Raw genomic sequence first — 22,935 nt, forward strand, 5'->3', positions numbered from 1 at the left:
GTGATGAAAACATTTACATAATTAAAATGTCTCAAGTTAGTGCATGTGTATGCATTATGGTGGCGGCCATGTTTTGAGGGTGACCCACTTTTAACTCTGTCACAAGGGTCACAGAGCACTCATGTATGAACCTACAACTTTGATGCAGAGAGTGCACATATCCAGTATAGAAGCGACACCTGAAAGGGTGTGAGACACAAACAGATGTACAAGTGGACACAACCCATTTAAATGCACCCTGTCTAGAAGGTGGGGGATAAAAAACTTCTCATTTTCAGGGATGTCATAGTTTTGTATGTGTGTGAAAAAAATTGTTGCATCACATATGTGTATTTGTACAAAAGACATGTCTCATTTGAGTCAGATCTGCTTGAGGTTTCTTCCTCAAATCATCAGAGGGAGTTTTTCCCTTACCACTGTCACCTGTGTGCTTGCTCTAGAGGTTGGCAAAGTTAGATCTTACTTGTGTGATGCGCCTTGGGACAACTTTGTTGTGATTTGGCGCTATATAAATGAAATAAATTGAATTCAATTATTTTAATAGAACAGAACAGAATAGACCTTATGTTGTCATTGTACATACATATATACATATAATGAAATTTGTCCTCTGCATTTAACCCAGCTAATTGCAGTTACACACAATCCAACCACTAGGAGCAGTGGGCAGCCACAGTCCGGTGCCCGGGGACCAACTCCAGATGTAGAGACGCTGCCTTGGTCAGGGGCAGAGAAAGGAACAGACCCTAAATAAGCATGTTTTGATTGTGGGAGGAAACCGGAGTGCCCAGAGGAAACCCACACAGACACAGGAAGAACATGCAAACTCCACACAGAAAGGGCGGGAAGGGATCCCACAACCTTCTTGCTGTGAGGCATTAGTGTTAACCACTAAGCCATCATGCCATTTAGTGAGGTTTCCTGATAAATGCAGCTGAAACAAAGGTTAAAACCAACTCTTCTGCACAACATTGTAAATAGCTGAATAAAAAAATGACTCACTAACATTTGCTCATTGCAAAAACATAAAGTCTTGAAGATTTAGATACACAAAATGAGAGAGAAAGCCTGAGACGTTCACATGTAGAGCAAGGTGAAATATAATTTTAAAAAATTTAAATTTATTTGAGCATATGTACATGAAAAAGGGTGGTGGCCAAGCAGTTAAGTGCTCTTGCTACCACTGAGGAATGTTCATAGTTCAAGGCCACCTCTGCCCATTCTCTATGTAATGTGGACTTTCATCTGGAAGGGCATGCAGTGTAAAACCTGTGCCAAATCAACATGCAGATCCACCTTGGATCTGTTGTGGCAGCCCCAAATGTAACAAGGGAGAAGCCAAAGGGACTTAAAAAAAAAAAAAAAAAAGCCAACCAATTTTGACAACTACTGGCCACATAAAAATGTACTTTTTTGTAAACAGCACCATAATATCATTCAAATAATGTCACCAATTTGAAGACAGGCGATTGTATTTTCTAATAACCAGTATTTTCCTAGTGGTTTAACTACTTGTTTTCCCAGCGGTATAAGTATAAATTCATAGCTCATACATTAATCTTTGACACATGCAGGGCAGGTGCCCTCCATGACCTGATTTGGGCAGCCCATGGTTAGAGGATTGAGCAGCTACATTCTTCTAGGATGCAGCTGTTTGCTGTACTGTTTCCGTAACGTGGATCCAGAAAGTATTCACAGCGCCTTACTTTTTCCACATTTTATGTTACAGCCTTATTCCAAAATGGAGTAAATTTATTTTTCCCTTCACAACACCCCATAATGACAAGATGAAAAAAAGTTTTGAAATTTTTGCAAATTTATTAAAAATTAAGAACTAAGAAATCATATGTACACAAGCATCCACACTCTTTGCTGAATACTTTGTTGATGCACCTATCTTTGGGCAGTTTTTGCCCATTCCTCTTTGCAGCACCTCTCGAGCTCCATCAGGATGGATGGGGAGCATCGATGCACAGCCATTTTCAGATCTCTCCAGAGAAGTTCAATCAGATTCAGGTCTGGGCTCCAGCTGGGCCACTTAAGGACATTCACAAACCTGTCCTGAAGCCACACCTTTCATATCTTGGCTCTGTGCTTAGGGTCAATGCTGAAAGATGAACAGTCACCCCAGTCTGAGGTCAAGAGCTCTCTGGAGCAGGTTTTCATCTGGGATGTCTCTGTACATTGCTGCATTCATCTTTCCCTCAATCCTGATTAGTCTCCCAGTTCCTGCCGCTGAAAAACATCCCAAAAGCATGATGCTGCCACCACCATGCTTCACTGTAGGGATGGTGCCTGGTTTCCTCTAAACATGACACCTGGTATTCACGCCAGAGTTCAATCTTTGTCTCATCAGACCAGAGAATTTTGTTTCTCATGGTCAGAGTCCTTCAGGTGCCTTTGAGCAAACTCCAAGCAGGCTCCCATGTGCCTTTTGCTAAGGACTGGATTCCATCTGGCCACTCTCTACCATACAGGCCTGATTGGTGGATTGCTGCAGAGATGGTTGTCCTTCTGGAAGGTTCTCCTCTCTCCAAAGAGGAATGGTGGAGCTCAGAGAGTGACCATTGGGTTTCTTGGTCATCTCCCAGACTAAGGTCGTTCTCCCCCGATCGCTTAGTTTAGATGGACAGCCAGCTCTAGGAAGAGTCCTAATGGATCCAAATGTTTTCCATTTACAGATGATGGAGGCCACTTTGCTCTTTGGGACCTTCAAAGCAACAGAAATGTTTCTGTACCACCTTATATGTAGACAAGTGTGTGCCTTTTCCATATCATGTCCAATCAACAATTTACCCTAGGTGGACTCCAACTAAGCTACAAAAGCATCTCAAGGATGATCAGTGGAAACAGGATGCACCTGAGCGCAATTCTGACCTACATAGCAAAGTAAATATCTCTGTACATGTGATTTCTTAGTTTTTTTTTTTATTTTTAATAAATTTGTAAAAAAGTAAACTTTTTCCACATTGTATTGTGTGTAGAATTTTAAGGAAAAATGTATTTCATCCATTTTGGAATAAGGCTGTAATAGAAAATGTGGAAAAAGCGAAACAATATGAATACATTCTGGATTTTAACTTTGCGCACCTACAGTAGGACATTAAGGGCGTCTGGCCAGCTTTACTTAGATGTTCCAAGGTCAAGATATAAACGCTGGGGTGATCATGCTTTCGCGGTAGCTGGCCCCAGACTGTGGAATGAGCTACCTCTTGAGTTACGTACTATTCCTGACCTAGCACTTTTTAAATCTAAGTTAAAGACTTATTTATTTAAACTGGCTTTTAACACGTAGTGGGGAGGTGACATGCTCTGTTATTTTTATGTTTTTTTTTTTTTTTTTATGTGTTGTTTTAAAATTTTACTTTATATGTGTTTTATTTTTGTAAATTTGTGTTTTTAATGTTAAGCACTTTGGACACCAGTCGATGCTGTAAAGCTCTTTATAAATAAATGTTGATTTGATTTGATGTTGATTTGGATGCACTCCATGCTTGGTAACTCACTCACACATGCGCTCTCTCTCTTATTCATGTTATAACCTCACCTGTTGGATGAGGCTAATAATGGGCATGATTGTAAATGTATTAAATTAATAAAATAAATAAAATAAAATAAAAATACAGGCTGCCCTTTACTTACATTTAACTTTTGTTTGGAAATAAATGAGGCAGTTGGCAGTTTGATTTTTTTGCATTTGATTGTCAGGGGCAAAGAAAGGAGCAGACCCTAAATAAACATTTATTTATTTATTATTATTTTGATTGTGGAAGGAAACTGGAGTACCTGGCAGAAACCACAGAGCCGTATATAAGAACCAGAGACCGCTGCAGTCGCAATTCTGCCATTGAACGTGTTACAAAATAACAAAATACGTGTTAAAATACCATTCTTACCTGAATACCGAGCCAGTAAAATTAATTTACATTAAATTATGTAAGGAAAGTATTAAACTTAAGGTGCACTTACAGGAGCATGCCGTTACTTCACGCAATAGCATGAACGTCGTTGTGACAATCCCACCCGCTGTGTTCACTGCAGGGCACCGGCTGCCACATGCTCTGTGCTGGAAAATAATTATTTTGTGGCGAATTAATCATTTTTCTGCAAACTGGCCACTGAAAACAGCTCTAATCACTTCCTGAATCACAGAGGAGGCTGCAGCCGGAGCTGTTCACGCAAGCACCTAACAAGCTGCAGAAAGCATTTTGAGCCATCTAAAAAGGTAATTATTTGTCTTGTTTACATTATCATGGCTTGATAAAACAGTTGTGTGTTCTTTCCTTCTTGTGTGCAGCTGTTAAAGTATGTTTATAACAGATTTAACTTCTTGTTATAATCCTTCAGACGAGCTGCGCTCTGATGCGATCTGCTGATGTCACCACGCGCTCTGTTCACTTCTTGTTTACTCCACTTGACGAGCTGCATGTAGTGTTGGACATTAGATTGCACCACATAGTACGGCATTTGAGCGTGAAATATTTTTTGAACATTTCAAAATTCTCTGTGCGCAATAGCATACACCGAGGACCCTCTGGCGTCCTGTCTGCACCTGTTAAAGACAAATTTACTCTCCAGCACGACACAGGTCATGCAGTTGCATGAATCAAGGACATGCTCGTGTAAGTGCACCTTTACCCTGAAACTCACACATTCTGAAATATTAGCGTTGAACGTTTACACAGATCTGATCTGTTCCAGCTGCAATCAATGCCTCTGTGGATAATCTGACATTTAAATGGATTTACCATGTAGAATTAATTAATGCAGCCTGTGTGCCCAGTCTGGATTGTGTGAATCATGATATTGTGCCTTCTTATGTCTGCAGAATTTAGTAGCTGGAACATATCAGATCCGTGCAAACTTTCAACACTAATAATTCGGACTGTGTGGGTGTCAGGGTAAGATTAATTCTTTCCTTACATAATTTTATGTCAATTAATTTTACTGGCTCAATATTCAGGGAAGACCAGTATTTTAACACGTATTTTGCAAGCTTTTTCTGCATGTGTTCACTCACGTATGTGTATCAAAAATACACATGAAACATTTCACATCTGGGCACTTCATCAATATTTTGCCCGGTGTGAAAATGGCATGTTGCTCTCCATGAAGGAACATTCACGATAAGTAGGCAGCATTGCAAGTGCAGACACTAGTACTCATATATGGCTCAATGGTGCTGCCAGAATGTTTTTTTAACTGACCACGGTGATCACAAACAGGTAAAGTCGGTGGGTCACAGCCAATTTTCAGATTTCAAAGTGAGCTGCAACATTCTCGAGTTTAGGAATGACTGCTGTAGACAATCAGAATGAGTTTGCATGGGTTAAATCCCAAACGTTATTTCTACCCTTGCCATTGGTGCTTGTCATATTATACTGGTCAATCATGTGTTGCTTTGGATTGTATACCTTCAACAAGCTTGAAAGGTCATCATCCTTGTGTTTCTGTAACTGTAAAAGAGTTGGTAAATGCAATATTGAATAAATAACATTTAATTCAAATATATATATTAGAAAATAATGCCAAGTCTACAAACACATACAACCCCTGGCAAAAATTATGGAATCACCGGCCTCGGAGGATGTTCATTCAGTTGTTTAATTTTGTAGAAAAAAAAGCAGATCACAGACATGACACAAAACTAAAGTCATTTCAAATGGCAACTTTCTGGCTTTAAGAAACACTATAAGAAATCAAGAAAAAAAATTGTGGCAGTCAGTAATGGTTACTTTTTTAGACCAAGCAGAGGGAAAAAAAAATATGGCATCACTCAATTCTGAGGAATAAATTATGGAATCACCCTGTAAATTTTCATCCCCAAAACTAACACCTGCATCAAATCAGATCTGCTCGTTAGTCTGCATCTAAAAAGGAGTGATCACACGTTGGAGAGCTGTTGCACCAAGTGGACTGACATGAATCATGGTTCCAACACGAGAGATGTCAACTGAAACAAAGGAGAGGATTATCAAACTCTTAAAAGAGGGTAAATCATCATGCAATGTTGCAAAAGATGTTGGTTTATCACAATCAGCTGTGTCTACACTCTGGACCAAATACAAACAACATGGGAAGGTTGTTAAAGGCAAACATACTGGTAGACCAAGGAAGACATCAAAGCGTCAAGACAGACAACTTAAAGCAGTATGTCTCAAAAATCGAAAATGCACAACAAAACAAATGATGAACGAATGGAAGGAAACTGGAGTCAACGTCTGTGAATGAACTGTAAGAAACCGCCTAAAGGAAATGGGAATTACATACAGAAAAGCTAAACGAAAGCCATCATTAACACCTAAACAGAAAAAACAAGGTTACAATGGGCTAAGGAAAAGTAATCGTGGACTGTGGATGACTGGATGAAAGTCATATTCAGTGATGAATCTCGAATCTGCATTGGGCAAGGTGATGATGCTGGAACTTTTGTTTGGTGCCGTTCCAATGAGATTTATAAAGATGACTGCCTGAAGAGAACATGTAAATTTCCACAGTCATTGATGATATGGGGCTGCATGTCAGGTAAAGGCACTGGGGAGATGGCTGTCATTACATCATCAATAAATGCACAAGTTTACGTTGATATTTTGGACACTTTTCTTATCCCATCAATTGAAAGGATGTTGGGGATGATGAAATCATTTTTCAAGATGATAATGCATCTTGCCATAGAGCAAAAACTGTGAAAACATTCCTTGCAAAAAGACACATAGGCTCAATGTCATGGCCTGCAAATAGTCCGGATCTTAATCCAATTGAAAATCTTTGGTGGAAGTTGAAGAAAATGGTCCATGACAAGGCTCCAACCTGCAAAACTGATCTGGCAACAGCAATCAGAGAAAGTTGGAGCCAGATTGATGAAAAGTACTGTTTGTCACTCATTAAGTCCATGCCTCAGAGAGTGCAAGCTGTTATAAAAGCCAGAGGTGGTGCAACAAAATACTAGTGATGTGTTGGAGCGTTCTTTTGTTTTTCATGACTCCATAATTTTTTCCTCAGAATTGAGTGATTCCATATTTTTTTCCCCTCTGCTTGGTCTAAAAAAGTAACCGTTACTGACTGCCACAATTTTTTTTTTCCTGACTTCTTATAGTGTTTCTTAAAGCCAGAAAGTTGCCATTTGAAATGACTTTAGTTTTGTGTCATGTCTGTGATCTGCTTTTTTTTCTACAAAATTAAACAACTGAATGAACATCCTCCGAGGCCAGTGATTCCATAATTTTTGCCAGGGATTGTAGTAATCTACACCTCACAAAGTGAAATATTAAACTTTAGTTATTAAAAAACATATACGCAACTCTTTTCTTGAAATATGTTCTCCATTTGTGATATTCTTTTATCACAATTTCAATTCTTCGTTTCCAGCATCTCACGTCTGTGGGAATGGCCTGCAGAACAAAGATGATGATGAAAAACAGACATCAGAAGCACACAGGACACGGGGAAAAAAAACAACTGAAAAAGAGACTGAAAACAGAGCACCAGTCAGAGGAAACACAAAATAAAATGCTACATTTGTCAACTGTATAACTGAGTAAACACACACACCCAAAACTGTTGAGGATCAATAGAAGGTCAATGGTAATTGTTGTACACCACACTGTAATGAGTAGTTTCTATCTTTACCTCTGTAGGACGATGAACTTCCAAGTGAATACTTCCACTGAGGGGCGTGACAAAGTGACAAACAGGATTCTCCCGCTTTTCCACATCTGAAAGTAGACAAATATCTTAACTAAAGGTATGCATTTTGTTAAACTGATGATTTATTGGAAATTTGGTAAAATTACAAGTAATTCTTCAAAATAAATTCAACAATACAGTGAAGACCAGCTTATAACTCTCAGTGTTGGGAAAGTTTCACTGCCTCCATCCCATAAAACAATCCAGTTTGGGCACCCCTGATGATTTCCATGATTTGTTTTCATTGGTTGTTTGGATTAGCAATTTCACTATATATCATATAGCAGACAAACACAGTGATATCTGAGAAGTGAAATGAAGTTTCTACGATTTACAGAAAGTGTGTAATAATTCTTTAAACAAAATTAGGCAGGTGCATAAATTTGGGCACCCCAACTGAAAAAAAATACATAAATATTTAGTAGATCCTCCTTTTGCAGAAATCATCATTTTGCCTGTTGCTCCTCTCGGAGCATAGGCCGCTGACAACAGTCCACCAGATTCCTCGGTCCTGGGCTGCCCTCTCCAGTTGTTTCCAGGTGTATTACATCTTCTTTCTGTCTGCCTCAAGGTCCCATGGCAAAGTGTTTCTTGGCCGCCCTCTTTGTCATTTTCCCTGGGGGTTCCATGCCAGCGCTTGTCTGGTGATGCTACTAGGTGGTTTCCTCAGGGTGTGCCCAATCCATCCCAATCTTCTGCGTTGGATCTCATCTTCGGTTGGCAGTTGGTTAGTACGCTGCCATAGGTCTGAGTTGCTGATGGTGTTGGGCCAGTGGCTCTGCAGTGGATTCTTCTTAGGCAGCTGTTGATGACAGTCTGTACTTTCCTGGTGGTAGTCTGTTGTCCTCCATGTCTTGACTCTGTACAGCAGCACTGACTTGACGGAGTTAACAGCCTGATCTTCGTGCAAGTCGATATCACCTTGGAGCTCCATATATTGTTCAACTGCAAGTATGCTGCCCTCGCTTTGCCAATTCTTGCTCTGACGTCTGCGTCTGGTCCACCCTGCTTGTCAATGATGCTGCCCAGATATATAAAAGCCTCCACTTCCTCCAGCTCGCTTGCATGCAGTGTGAATGTGTCCTCACTTTTTGTGTTGATCTTAAGGATTTTAGTCTTGCCCTCATGGCTCTTAAGGCCAACTTGTGAAGACATAGCTTCCAGCTCTGTTGTCTTGTCCTGCATCTGTTGGTGGCTGTGGGAAAGCAGGGATAGGTCATCAGCGAAGTCCAAGTTTTCAAGCTGATCCCATAGTGTCCAATGGATTCCATTTCTTCTGCTTGCTGTTAACCTCTTCATGATCCAATCAATCAATCACCAGGAGGAAGAGAAAAGGTGACAGGAGGAAGTCTTGTCTGACTCCAGTCTTCACCCCAAAGCTGTCTGAGCTGTCCACCATGGACCACCCAGCAAGTCATTCCTTCATAAAAGTTCTTGATCAGGCTGACTAGTTTAGTTGGCACACCATAATGGCATAGCAGCTTCCAGATGGTTTCACGGTCAACGGTGTCAACCGCCTTCTCATAGTTGACAAAGATAATATACAATGATGAATTCCACTCTAAAGCTTGCTCAACAATGATGTGCAGGATGGCAATCTGGTCGATGCATGATCTGTTCTGGCAGAAGCCAGCCTGCTGATCTGTGAGAAGGGGGTCAACTGCTCCTTTCATTCTCTCCAGCAGGATCCCGTTGAAAACCTTTCCTGGCACTGACAGAAGTGTTATTCCTCAGTAGTTTGCACAGTTGCTAAGGTCTCCTTTCTTGGGTAGTTTGATGATGTAGCCCTCCTTCCAGTCTGTTGGTACCTTTTCTTCTACCCAAATCTTCACGAAAAGAGGTTAAAGCATCTCTACAGTTGTTTCCAGGTCTACCTTGAGCGCTTCTGCAGGGATGTTATCCAGTCCTGCCGCCTTGCCATTCTTCAGTAGTTTGATGGCTTTCCTGACCTCCTCTCATGTTGGCTGCCCACAGTTGATGTCTAAATCTCTGTCGGCTGGCTCGATTTCAGAGGGATTTGGAGTGACAGGTCTGTTCAAAAGCTCTTCAAAGTGTCCTGCCAATCTGTTCAGTTGTTGCTGTGTTCCCTTCCTTGTCCTTGATTGGTCTCTTGGGTCTACTGTACTTCCCTGACAGTTTCTTGGTGGCATTGTATAGTTGCTTCACGTTATTACTGGCTGCTGTTTCCTCTGCTTCTTTTGACAGGCTGTCAACATAGTTCCACTTATCTGCTCTTGCACTAATCTTCACTTCTCTGTTGACTTTTGTGAAGTCTTCTTGTGCTTTAGTCTTTCCTGCCCTTGTTCGGCTGTAGTTACTGCTGCTGCCTTCTGCTTTCTCTCTTATATTTTGCGCAGTGTGTCTGCCGATATCTATTCCTTCTGTGGTGTCTCTTGGGACCCACTACTTCCTGGCAGGTTGATGTGAGTGTCTCTTTCTTAAAATCACACCACAAATTTTCAATAATATTCAGCTTTGGGGAGCTGGCCATTCCAGAACGTTGCAGGAATGCAAGCCTGGGTCCCACCGAATAATGAAGGATGAATAATGAGCCACGCATGGGTGTCAGCGATTATTTGAAGAATGACCCACGTTTTCATTTTATCATGTATCCGCTATGAAGGTGCCTCTATGTGCCTCTCTGTACCCCGCATGTGCCATGTAGCTACCTCTAGTGAGCCACGACCGACCAGTCATTACAGCCTCGAATGGCATGAATCAGCCACACTAAGCCACGTAGTGCCGTGATAGTGCCATGACAACGCCATTTTGCCGCATGTTTAAGCATGGGTTTGGGCCAAACCTCCAGCCCTCCCACACCTGAGTGGCCTTTTATTGTGGACAGTCTAAGGCACACCTGTGCACTAATCATGGTGTCTAATCAGCATCTTGATATTCAATTCAATTCAATTTTATTTATATAGCGCCAAATCACAACAAACAGTTGCCCCAAGGGGCTTTATATTGTAAGACAAGGCCATACAATAATTACGTAAAAACCCCAAAGGTCAAAACGACCCCCTGTGAGCAAGCACTTGGCGACAGTGGGAAGGAAAAACTCCCTTTTAACAGGAAGAAACCTGTTAAAAGGTATGGCACACCTGTGAGGTTGGATGGATTATCTCAGCAAAGGAGAAGTGCTCACTATCACAGATTTAGACTGGTTTGTGAACAATATTTGAGGGAAATGGGGATATTGTGTATGTGGAAAAAGTTTTAGATCTTTGAGTTCATCTCATACAAAATGGGAGCAAAAACAAAAGTGTTGCGTTTATATTTTTGTTGAGTGTAGATGCTCCAGTTCAGTCCCGCGGTTGTGTACTGTGCGCCAGGCTGCTGTCCACCTGTAATGCACCAGACCAGCTAGAACCAAACCAAGGGTTCCTGGAGAGCCGCCTCTGTGCTCCTTCCTGACTCCACGGCTCGCTGGCTTTATTTCTTCTGCGGCTTTAAACACACACACCATAATCCCACTATAAACTTTATGTTCTTCTGTTTATTTCTGCAAAATTGCTTTTTTGCGCGCGCCGCTGTTGTGCATTCCTGGAGAGCCAATTCTGTGCTCCGTCTCACTGGCTTCCTTTCCATCCGTGGCTTGCTGGCTTTATTTTTTCCCTGGCTTTAAACAGTTATTTTTACACTGTGATCACTTTTGTCTTCTTCCGTTTCTGCATACAGAATGAGGTGCTCGCTTTAATTATATACACCTGTGGATCACATTCAAATATATATACACACACACACACACACACACACACACACACACACACACACACACACACACATATACGTATATATACAACCCCTGGCAAAAATTATGGAATCACTGGCATCGGAGGATGTTCATTCAGTTGTTTAATTTTGTAGAAAAAAAGCAGATCACAGACATGACACAAAACTAAAGTCATTTCAAATGGCAACTTTCTGGCTTTAAGAAACACTATAAGAAATCAGGAAAAACAATTGTGGCAGTCAGTAACGGTTACTTTTTTAGACCAAGCAAAGGGAAAAAAATATGGACTCACTCAATTCTGAGGAATAAATTATGGAATCACCCTGTGAATTTTCATCCCCAAAACTAACACCTGCATCAAATCAGATCTACTCGTTAGTCTGCATCTAAAAAGGAGTGATCACACCTTGGAGAGCTGTTGCACCAAGTGGACTGACATGAATCATGGCTCCAACACGAGAGATGTCGATTGAAACAAAGGAGAGGATTATCAAACTCTTGAAAGAGGGTAAATCATCACGCAATGTTGCAAAAGATGTTGGTTGTTCACAGTCAGCTGTGTCTAAACTCTGGACCAAATACAAACATGGGAAGGTTGTTAAAGGCAAACATACTGGTAGACCAAGGAAGACATCATCACTTTGCCCAATGCAGATTCGAGATTCATCACTGAATATGACTTTCATCCAGTCATCCACAGTCCACGATTGCTTTTCCTTAGCCCACTGTAACCTTGTTTTTTTCTGTTTAGGTGTTACTGATGGCTTTCGGTTAGCTTTTCTGTATGTAAATCCCATTTCCTTTAGGCGGTTTCTTACAGTTCGGTCACAGACGTTGACTCCAGTTTCCTCCCATTCGTTCATCATTTGTTTTGTTGTGCATTTTCAATTTTTGAGACATATTGCTTTAAGTTTTCTGTCTTGATGCTTTGATGTCTTCCTTGGTCTACCAGTGACTGCCACAATTGTTTTTCCTGATTTCTTATAGTGTTTCTTAAAGCCAGAAAGTTGCCATTTGAAATGACTTTAGTTTTGTGTCATGTCTGTGATCTGCTTTTTTTTTTTCTACAAAATTAAACAACTGAATGAACATCCTCCGAGGCCGGTGATTCCATAATTATTGCCAGGGGTTGTACACACACACACACACATATATATATATTTCTTTATTTCTTCAGCAGCTTACAAGTCACCATGATACAATTTTTAACTTTATGTTATGCGCGCTTCTTCTGTGTTGCCGCACAGCTTGTCGCTGCTTTTAGCGGCTTCACTGGAGTTATTTCTTCCGTGGCGTTACACACACATCCACTTCACGCAGTCACCCAAATTTTAACTTTGTGTTCGTCCAATATTGACTTAAAAATCACTCTTTTGTGAGCTGGCGTTCTGCCTAAATGCTCGTTTGGATCAGTGCACACACACAGCGGAGCTCATGTGATCCATTAAGGTGCGTTTACACATAACCAAGACGTGTTACAAATGTAATTTTTCTGTCATGACACATTCCTGACATTCTTAATGTGACTTAACGCATCTGAATAGGTTTCTTAATACTGCGTGTTGGTGCGTGATATTCTTGATATTTGCGGAGCATGTTTTTGCCCGTCAAAAAATCTTCCACGAATGTCACACACCACCCTCATTTCGTCTCACGTCGTGGAGGTCGCAACTGAGCATATTGATGAGTAGTGATCCTTAATAGAACGTGACAACGTTCGTAGTGGTTCCTGTGATGGTTCTTGGAGCACAAACTGTCACGTGTTATTACAAAGTGACACGGAAACTGTCAAGTTTTGACATGACTTGTAACGTGGCGTCATATTTCACTGCGCGCCACGACAAATCAGTTTTCTGTCACGTGCACACAATTAAACTCAGCTCCAAATGTCGTTCCACAGTTCCTGCTGAAGCTCCTAAGGACGCTCCTGCAGGTGTTCCTCCTGCTGCTGTAACCGATGAGCGGGAGAACGAGTCTGAGCCAGAGGAGCGAGAGGAGACTCACGTGCAGCCAGACATCTCTGCACCTCCTCCAGTCCGGCGGAGGAAGAAGCATGCGCACAATTAAACCCTGCTGCATCGCATTCAGTTTGACTGCTGACACCAAGTCGGCTAAAAGTCTCATTTCAGTGCTCTTCAGCGCGCTCCTGCAGGTGTTCCACCTGCTGCATGTGCCTAATGTTTGGGAAAATGGGCGAGACGAGAGCTTCATGAAGCCACACATCTGGCTCTGTCCTCCTCCTCCTCCTCTCTGCGCCACTCCATGGCACAGAGCCCAACTATGCAGGCAGTCACAAAGTTCTTCTGAAAAACTGGAGCGATCTGAATTCGGTTGGATGAATATGGGTGTGTGCATGAAGACAATTCACCTCGTTCACAACGTGACAGAACGTAACGATGCGCTGTTACGCGCAATAGCACGCAACAACACGGAACACTATTCTTGACCGTGCGTAATGGTTCCTGATAATTCTCCAGCAACACGTGCCATTAATCGTAACGCATGGTAACAAGTTGCAGCACTTCTTGAGGACACCTGATGCCTCTGCCCCGAATCATCACATTCGTGATCAGCGGCCAAGAATGTGGACTTCGTGGCATTCGTGACTTGTCGTCGTTATGTGTAAACGCAGCATTAACAAGATATTAAATCAACTACAGATATACTTCTACAGCTAGGAACTGTTTATCAAGCTATATAAAAAAAAAAAACATTAAAAAAAATTACCTTAAGTTGTTCAAAATATATTCCACATGGAGCAGGAAAGACAGGAAAAAAGCGCCCAGATGAAACAGTCCTCTGTGATTCCAGAAGCGATTAGAGGTGTTTTCAGCATCCAAAGTTTGGCAGAAAATGATTAATCCGCTACAAAATAATTATTTTATATACAGCGTCCAGCACACAGAGCAGGTGGAATTGCGTGCACAAGAGGGCAGCCGCTCCATAAATCGCCTCTTGGGTCCTGCGTAGCTACCAGGCGCACAGATAATGGGGAATCCTGAGGAGTTCCCAGGCCACCCTTACCAAAAAATAGTAATGATAAGTATATAAAAAGTAAACTGGAAGTATACTTGAAACATACTTGCATATACTAGTTTTTGGTAAGGGCAGTGTGGAGATATAATCTCTCCACCTAGTCCTGGGTATTCCCCAGGGTCTCCTCCCAAATGGACGTGCCTGGAACACCTCCCTAGGGGGGCACCCAGGGGGGCATCCTTACCAGATGCCCGAACCACCTCAGCTGGCTTCTTTCAACGCGAAGGAGCAGCAGCTCTACTGTGAGCTTCTCTCACCCCATCTCTAAGGGAGACACCAGCCACCCTCCTAAGGAAACCCATTTTGGCCGCTTGTACGCACGACCTAGTTCTTTCGGTCATGACCCAACTCTCATGACCGTAGGTCAGAGTTTGACTGACCAGTAGATTGAGAGCTTCGCCTTTTGGCTCAGCTCCCTTTTTGTTATAACAATATGGTAACATCCAAGTTATTTATTGTCAAGACTGTTTTTGTAGTCACAGCAGTAACAATTTAAAAAAATACTTTGTGTAGATTTACTTAATAAAAATAAAAACAGATCAAATAATTTACAAAGATATAAACATTCATTCAGCTCGACTGACTGATTGAGTATGCTGCTAATGTTAAGGCTAAGCATTAGGCTAAGCTAATGTTAGCCAATAAATCTTAAGCGTTCAGTAGTGCACTAACATGTTTTATTTTCAGATTACTCACGCACCTCGGACAAATTTGTAAAAGCTTCGTTGCTCAAACAGGATGTATATATGTCCAAAAGTGAAGAATTTCAGACTGAGTGTGTTTCTGGATCACGCCGGCTGCTGTCCGCCCGGCTTCACTCCGAACAGTCGCTTAAAAGAGCTTCTTCCAGCAGGGTGATGTCCATCACTTGCTCTTCTGCTTTTTGGTCCTAATCTTGTGGTTATGACTCAAACTGAGTGCTTTGCTTTTTATTTAATTCTTTTTTCAGGAACACACAAGTGTTCAATGAAATCAAATGAATTGTCTGTAGACTCCTGAGACAGGATTGTCTCAAGGCAAATATCAAATCGAAGAAGTTCAGATCCACCAGGACTCTTCCTAGATTTGGTTGCCCGTCTAAACTGAGCGATCGGGGGAGAAGGGCCTTAGTCAGGGAGGTGACCAAGAACTCGATGGTCACTCTATCAGAGCTCCAGCATTCCTCTGTGGAGAGAGGAGAACCTCCAGAAGGTGGTGTTGTCCTTTCAGCCACTCCCATTGTGTTTGGGGTCACCACAGCGGGTACAGCCAGATCCACATTGGTATTTGGCACAAGTTTCACGCTGGATGCCCTTCCTGACACAACTCCAGTTTTACCTGGAGAAATACACACAGCCCCTGGTGGTCCAAAGAGGTCTCCCATCTAAGTACTAACCAGGCCCCACACTGCTTAGCTTGTGAGATCTGACGGGATCAGGCCTACATAGAGCATCCTCATGGTCAAATAAATGTAAATGAATTCATAAATTCTGTGTTTTGTATGGGAATGTATCCAGTGATTGCCCATCCAACTAGTATAACTGCAAACACATCAACACTTGTTGATAATATATTAAATGTTACTATGGGGAATTTAGAGCGGGGGATTACTTTTTAGTGACATCAGTGATCATTTGTCAGCTTTTGTGGTTTTCAATTCTTTAGTTGATAAAATTGACCATACTGAAAGTACATATTTCAAAAGGAAAATAACAGGGGAAACTGTTATTTTAGAATGGATTTAAGGAATCAAAACTGGAGTGACATTTATATTGAGGACATTGATCAATCTTATAAATCATTCATTTCTATTATTTCCAATTTATATGATAAACATTGCCCTTTGGTGTTAAAAATTGGAAATAAGCAAAATACTGACAAACCTTGGGTACTTAAGGGATTGCAAAATGCATGTAAAAAGAAAAAAATTCTGTATAAGCAGTTTTTAAAGCTAAGAAGATTTGATGCTGAGAAAAGATATAAGACATATAAAAACAAACCAACTAACATTATACAACCTTGTAAAAGGCAGGCTTAAAGTGATTTATTGGAAAAAATAAACATTAAGGATACTTAGAAGATTTAAATGAAAGAAAAAGTTGTTAAAGAATATCCTGCCTGTTTTGCACAAATACTGATACAGTTGTTAGGGGAAATAAAGCTATAGCAGATCACTTTAATGCAGCGTTCACACCGCACGCGACGCCACTAATTCGCTTCCTTCGCCTGGCGATGGACGCGCCACCATCGCTCAGTGTGTCGCTCTGCTTGGGCGGAAACTTTCGCTGCGAAAATTCGCCTGTGTCATCATATAGGAGGACCTTACATTCTGCTCGACGTCGAGTCAACACGGCAGACCTTGATCACATGGATCGAGTTGCTGTGCTGTATTTGTTGTGGAAAGCCGACAAACGTCGCTAGTGGCGCCGTCGCTGGGTTCACAATATCCTCATGAGACGTTCCCAATTCGGGGAGTTTCATCATTTGCTGCAGGAGCTGCGTCTGGATGACGGCCGCTTTCAGTGGTACTTCTGCCTCTCCAGGACCCAGTTTGAGGACCTCCTGTCCACGCACAAATATGAACAAAGAAAAAAAAAAAAAAAAGTGGGCTGCCGCTGCGGTTCCTCACTCTCTCGCCCGCTCAAACTCTATCATTGTGTTATAAACCAGTCACCATTTGTTTTATCATACATCTGTGTAGTTAATAAAATGATCTTCACAGATGATTCGTTCGCGTGCTGCTGCTCGCCCTCCCCTCAAACTCTGTCAAAATTGCGAAATAAAGGACAAAAGGGACATATATCCTACTCACAGGCTGGCTGCCAGACACAGGACATGTCCATATCAAGTATAAACTCCAGACATCTTCACGTCACTACATATCCAGTCCCTGATTGGTCATCGCGGCGCAACAAGACGAAAAAGTTCAGATTTTTCAACTTGGGGAGGAGGGCGACGCGATATCGTGCCACAAACGCGCCAATCGCTCATAATCGCTTCATTCGCATCCATCACGTCGCGTTGCGTGGCTTGAGCTTTTGTGGCGCCACAACGCGTCCTTCCATAGGGATTACATGGCAACCTGTCGCCGCCGTCGCTCGTGTTGCGTGCGGTGAGAATGTGGCATAATGATTACTTTGTTAATGTGGGTAAAAATTTTGCAAATTCAATTGTATCTTCTAAAATGTGCTCTTTTTATTACAAGAAACTGATGAATATGAAATAACTGACATTGTTCACAAACTCAACGGAAAACAATCAAATGAAAAATCAATTGATAGCGATACTTTTTATGTTTTTGATTAAAATATTATTGATTGTACTGTTAAAGGTTTCATGTATATTTGTAACTTGTCACTAATGACTGGGAAATTTCATTTCAGAATAAAATTAGCTAAAGTGATACTGCTGTTTAAATCTGGTGACAAACATGTCTTTTCAAATCATAGGCCAAGCTCACTCTTACCACAGCTTTCAAAAATTTTGGAAAATGTATTTGTAAAAAGGTTAAATGATTTCATAACTAAACATCATATACTTAAACAGCAAAATGGTTTCAGGGGGGAAAAAAAAAAAAAAAAAAAAAATCACACTACTACACTGGCTATAATTGATTTTGTTGAACAGATTACAAATGCATTTGAAAATAAGCAATATACTGTAGGGTTTTTCATTTACAGAAAGCATTTAATACTATAGATCATTTTATGTGCTACTGGATAAACTACAGAGGTATGGTATCAGGGGACTGGCACACGATTGCATAGCTAGCTATTTATACAATAGGTATTACTGTGTTGATATTGGTGGGACAAACTCTGAATTTATGTGATCACTAATGGGATGCCCCGGGGTTCAGTTCTGGGGTCATTGTTGTTTCTTTCAGAAATTAATGACATATGATTAGTTTCCAAGTCCACCTGTTGTATTTTGTTTGCTGATGACACAACAGTGTTTTGTAGTGTGGATCATGTGGGACAGACCTTGGACATGATGGAGAAGGAGTTACGTAAGTTTAAACAATGGTTTGATTCAAACAAATTACACTATGTAACAAATTTTTATTTTTGTTTTGTTCCTGGGTACACAGTGTGTTTTCCTAACCTGTTATGCCTTAAATAAATAGAAAATAGCTGTTATTCCACAGAAACTTTGCTTCTGTGATCAGGACAATGATATTTTGAAATTTGTCTGTTTTCAAGAATATTCTCGATTTGCCTTCACTACTACTGAGTTGTCTTCTAGAATATAATAACTGCTAGAACTGTCCAGAATTTTCTAGAAGTTTCCAGAATTATTTAGAAATTTCAAGAAACATTTAGAACTTTCTAGAACGTAAAAAAAAAAATAAAATCAAAGTTTGTGCTGAATGTAGTCATTTTTCCATAGACTTTAGACATAAGCAGATGAAATATAACACTTAGAAGCCAGAAACAAAAATTGTGTTACATAGTAGAAAAGCTGAAGAGTTGGAGTGCTACTCGGAACTAAAATCTGTTTTAAGATGGTGCTCTTTGGTAGAGGGCTAGTACAGATAAAGTCTTGAAAAGATACCAAGGCACTCATCTAAGAAAAAAGTTAAAATGCCTTTATTTTATGGGCAAATCATAATTAAAAAATGCACTTCTTCAATGCGTTTCGGCTAGAAGCCTTCATCAGGAAGTGAACACTCATTCTGAGACAAGTCTTAATTAAAAACCTCAAAATAGGTGGGTCAGCGGGTGTGAACAATCGGATCATCACTTAACCAATGAGAACAAAGTCAGAAAAAAGGGTATTCAAAGCTGGGGGAAAAAAAAAAAGCAAAAAAAAAAGTGGCCAACAATGGGCCTAGTGTCTGCCCAGCAATACAAAAATCTGTCAAACATATAAATACATTGCATATCACTAGGCCAATAAACTCATTAAAAGAAATGGCAATATTCTATATCTTCATTGAGACCCGGGTATATAGTTGCTTTTAATCTAAAAATCCAAAAAGTCTCACGTTGATTCAGCTGTTTTATCCTATTGCCTCCTCTTACAGTTTGTGGTATGTGATCAATGCCAATAGCCCTTAAAATAGAAGGATCACTATTATGGTTATCCTTAAAATGAGGAGCCATAGGATAATTGTCATTTTTAGTTCTTATGGCATATTTATGCTCTGAGACTCAAAATTGCGATGAAATAAATTATTTTGATCAAAAAGCTGCTGAGATGGAAAATAGATTTATTCAAAGAGGTTATAAAAAGAGAGTCCTTAAAAGTGCTAAAAATAGAGCAAGAAGTCTAGAACGGCAGTCTCTTTTAACAAATAAGACTGCAGGACAGAGATCTGAAAGGGTCTTTTTTTCCCCCACTAGATTCAGTACAGAATCACATCACATTAAAAATATTATCAAGAAAAACTGGAATTTACTACAATGTGATGCTTCTGTGGGTAATGTGTTTTTGGAACCCCCTATATTCAGCTTTAAACGTGCGCCTACTTTGAGCAATAAACTTGTTCATAGCTACTTGCCAGCACCTTCAAAAAATACTTGGCTTTCAGTCAAACGGTGTGGCAGCTTTAAATGTGGTCAGTGTAACCATTGCTCTAATGTGGTTAAATGTAATACATTTTATGATACACATGGAGATAATACTTATGAAATACAACATTTTATTAATTGTAAAACTACTTTTGTGATTTACAAATTAGAGTGTCCAGTCTGCAATGCGTTTTACATTGGCAGAACTAAACGCTGTTTACAGGATAGAGTCTCAGAGCATAAGTATGCCATAAGAACTAAAAATGACAATTATCCTATGGCTCGTCATTTTAAGGATAAACATAATAGTGATCCTTCTATTTTAAGGGCTACTGGCATTGATCACATACCACAAACTATAAGAGGAGGCAATAGGATAAAACAGCTGAATCAACGTGAGACTTTTTGGATTTTTAGATTAGAAGCAACTATATACCCGGGTCTCAATGAAGATATAGAATATTGCCATTTCTTTTAATGAGTTTATTGTCCTAGTGATATGCAATGTATTTATATGTTTGACAGATTTTTGTATTGCTGGGAAGACACTAGGCCCATTGTTGGCCACTTTTTCTTTTTTCCCCAGCTTTGAATACCCTTTATCTGACTTTGTTCTCATTGATTAAGTGATGATCCGATTGTTCACACCTACTGACCCACCTATTTTGAGGTTTTTAATTAAGACTTGTCTCAGAATGAGTGTTCACTTCCTGATGAAGGCTTCTAGCCGAAACACGTTGAAGAAGTGCATTTTTTAATTATGATTTGCCCATAAAATAAAGGCATTTTAACTTTTTTATTAGATGAGTGCCTTGGTATCTTTTCAAGACTATCTGTGTTACATAGTGTTATCACTCCACTTTAGTAAAACTAAGTGTATCATATTTGGAAACAAGTCCAAGAATTTCTGTAGAAATGTATCACTAAATGATATTGAAATTGTAACTGATACTAAATTTCTTGGTGTTGTTATTGATGATAAACTGAGCTGGAAAATGCATATTAATTTTGTTAAATCTAAAATGTCAAAAGCCATTGCAATCTTGCAAAAAGCACAAGATTTCATTTCCCAACACTCATTAACTATTTTATATCATTCAATGCTTGTTCCATATATGACCTATTGTATTGAGGTATGGGGAAATACATAGAAAACTGACACTAATCCAGTATTTTTGTTGCAAAAGAAGGCTATAAGAATTATTTTTAATAAATCGTATTATGAGCCAACGAATCCATTATTTGCCTGTTTACATATTCTAAAATTCTGGGACTTAGTTGATTATGTCACAATACAAATTATGTATAAAGTTAAACAAACTGTTGCCATAACATGTCCAGGATCTGTTTAAACTGAAGGACTCCAGTTATAATTTGAGAGGAATATTATTTTTTGAGAAATTAAGGAATCAAACTACCGCAAAAAGTCACTGTGTTTCTGTTAAAGGTGTTTACATGGGAATAACTGTCCTGACAATATTAAAGTACTTGGTACTTTGGTTAGCTTTAAAAGGCATTACAAGAGAAATAAAATTGCTTGCTATAGTTTGAAGACTTAGGTTTATCGATTTTGTTATTGCTTTCGGGCTTGTGTGTTGTGCACCATTGTTTGTTTAGCTGTGTTTTGTAAATTTGAGTTAACTGACTATTTTTGCACTTTTTTTGTATTTGTCATCATAGGTGTATATTATACAACCCCTGGCAAAAATTATGGAATCACCGGCCTCGGAGGATGTTCATTCAGTTGTTTAATTTTGTAGAAAAAAAGCAGATCACAGACATGACACAAAACTAAAGTCATTTCCAATGGCAACTTTCTGGCTTTAAGAAACACTGTAGGAAATCAGAAAAAAAAAAATTGTGGCAGTCAGTAACGGTTACTTTTTTAGACCAGGCAGAGGGAAAAAAATATGGAATCAACTCAATTTTGAGGAAAAAATTAAGGAATCATGAAAAACAAAAGAACGCTCCAACACATCACTAGTATTTTGTTGCACCACCTCTGGGTTTTATAACAGCTTGCAGTCTCTGAGGCATGAGTGACAAACAGTACTCTTCATCAATCTGGCTCCAACTTTCTCTGATTGCTGTTGCCAGATCAGCTTGGCAGGTTGGAGTCTTGTCATGGACCATTTTCTTCAACTTCCACCAAAGATTTTCAATTGGACTAAGATCCGGACTATTTGCAGGCCATGACATTGACCCTATGTGTCTTTCTGCAAGGAATGTTTTCACAGTTTTTGCTCTATGGCAAGATGCATTATCATTCTTCTTACTTATAAGGTTTTGAATAATCAGGTCCCATCTTATCTTAGGGACCTCGTAGTACCATATCACCCCAATAGAGCGCTTCGCTCTCAGACTGCAGGCTTACTTGTAGTTCCTAGGGTTTGTAAGAGTAGAATGGGAGGCAGAGCCTTCAGCTTTCAGGCTCCTCTCCTGTGGAACCAGCTCCCAATTCAGATCAGGGAGACAGACACCCTCTCTACTTTTAAGATTAGGCTTAAAACTTTCCATTTTGCTAAAGCTTATAGTTAGGGCTGGATCAGGTGACCCTGAACCATCCCTTAGTTATGCTGCTATAGACGTAGACTGCTGGGGGGTTCCCATGATGCACTGTTTCTTTCTCTTTTTGCTCTGTATGCACCACTCTGCATTTAATCATTAGTGATCGATCTCTGCTCCCCTCCACAGCATGTCTTTTTCCTGGTTCTCTCCCTCAGCCCCAACCAGTCCCAGCAGAAGACTGCCCTTCCCTGAGCCTGGTTCTGCTGGAGGTTTCTTCCTGTTAAAAGGGAGTTTTTCCTTCCCACTGTAGCCAAGTGCTTGCTCACAGGGGGTCGTTTTGACCGTTGGGGTTTTACATAATTATTGTATGGCCTTGCCTTACAATATAAAGCGCCTTGGGGCAACTGTTTGTTGTGATTTGGCGCTATATAAAAAAATTGATTGATTGATTGATTGATCTTGAAAAATGATTTCATCATC

General features: G+C 40.2%; 1 protein-coding gene across 2 annotated transcripts in view; it reads right to left on the bottom strand.

Annotated features, from left to right (window-relative positions):
* Positions 1 to 22,935, bottom strand: part of mlxip (MLX interacting protein) — a 118,552-nt gene that overhangs the window by 82,894 nt on the left and 12,723 nt on the right. For both annotated transcript variants that reach the window (XM_034170381.1, XM_034170380.1), the window contains exons 3-5: positions 7,630 to 7,715; positions 7,302 to 7,391; positions 5,415 to 5,456 (exon numbers count right to left, since the gene is read on the bottom strand). In XM_034170381.1, coding sequence (XP_034026272.1) covers positions 5,415 to 5,456; positions 7,302 to 7,391; positions 7,630 to 7,715 — 218 coding nt within the window. The remainder of the gene's footprint in view (positions 1 to 5,414; positions 5,457 to 7,301; positions 7,392 to 7,629; positions 7,716 to 22,935) is intronic.

Source organism: Thalassophryne amazonica, chromosome 5 (genome assembly GCF_902500255.1).
Source record: "Thalassophryne amazonica chromosome 5, fThaAma1.1, whole genome shotgun sequence".
NCBI lineage: Eukaryota > Metazoa > Chordata > Actinopteri > Batrachoidiformes > Batrachoididae > Thalassophryne > Thalassophryne amazonica.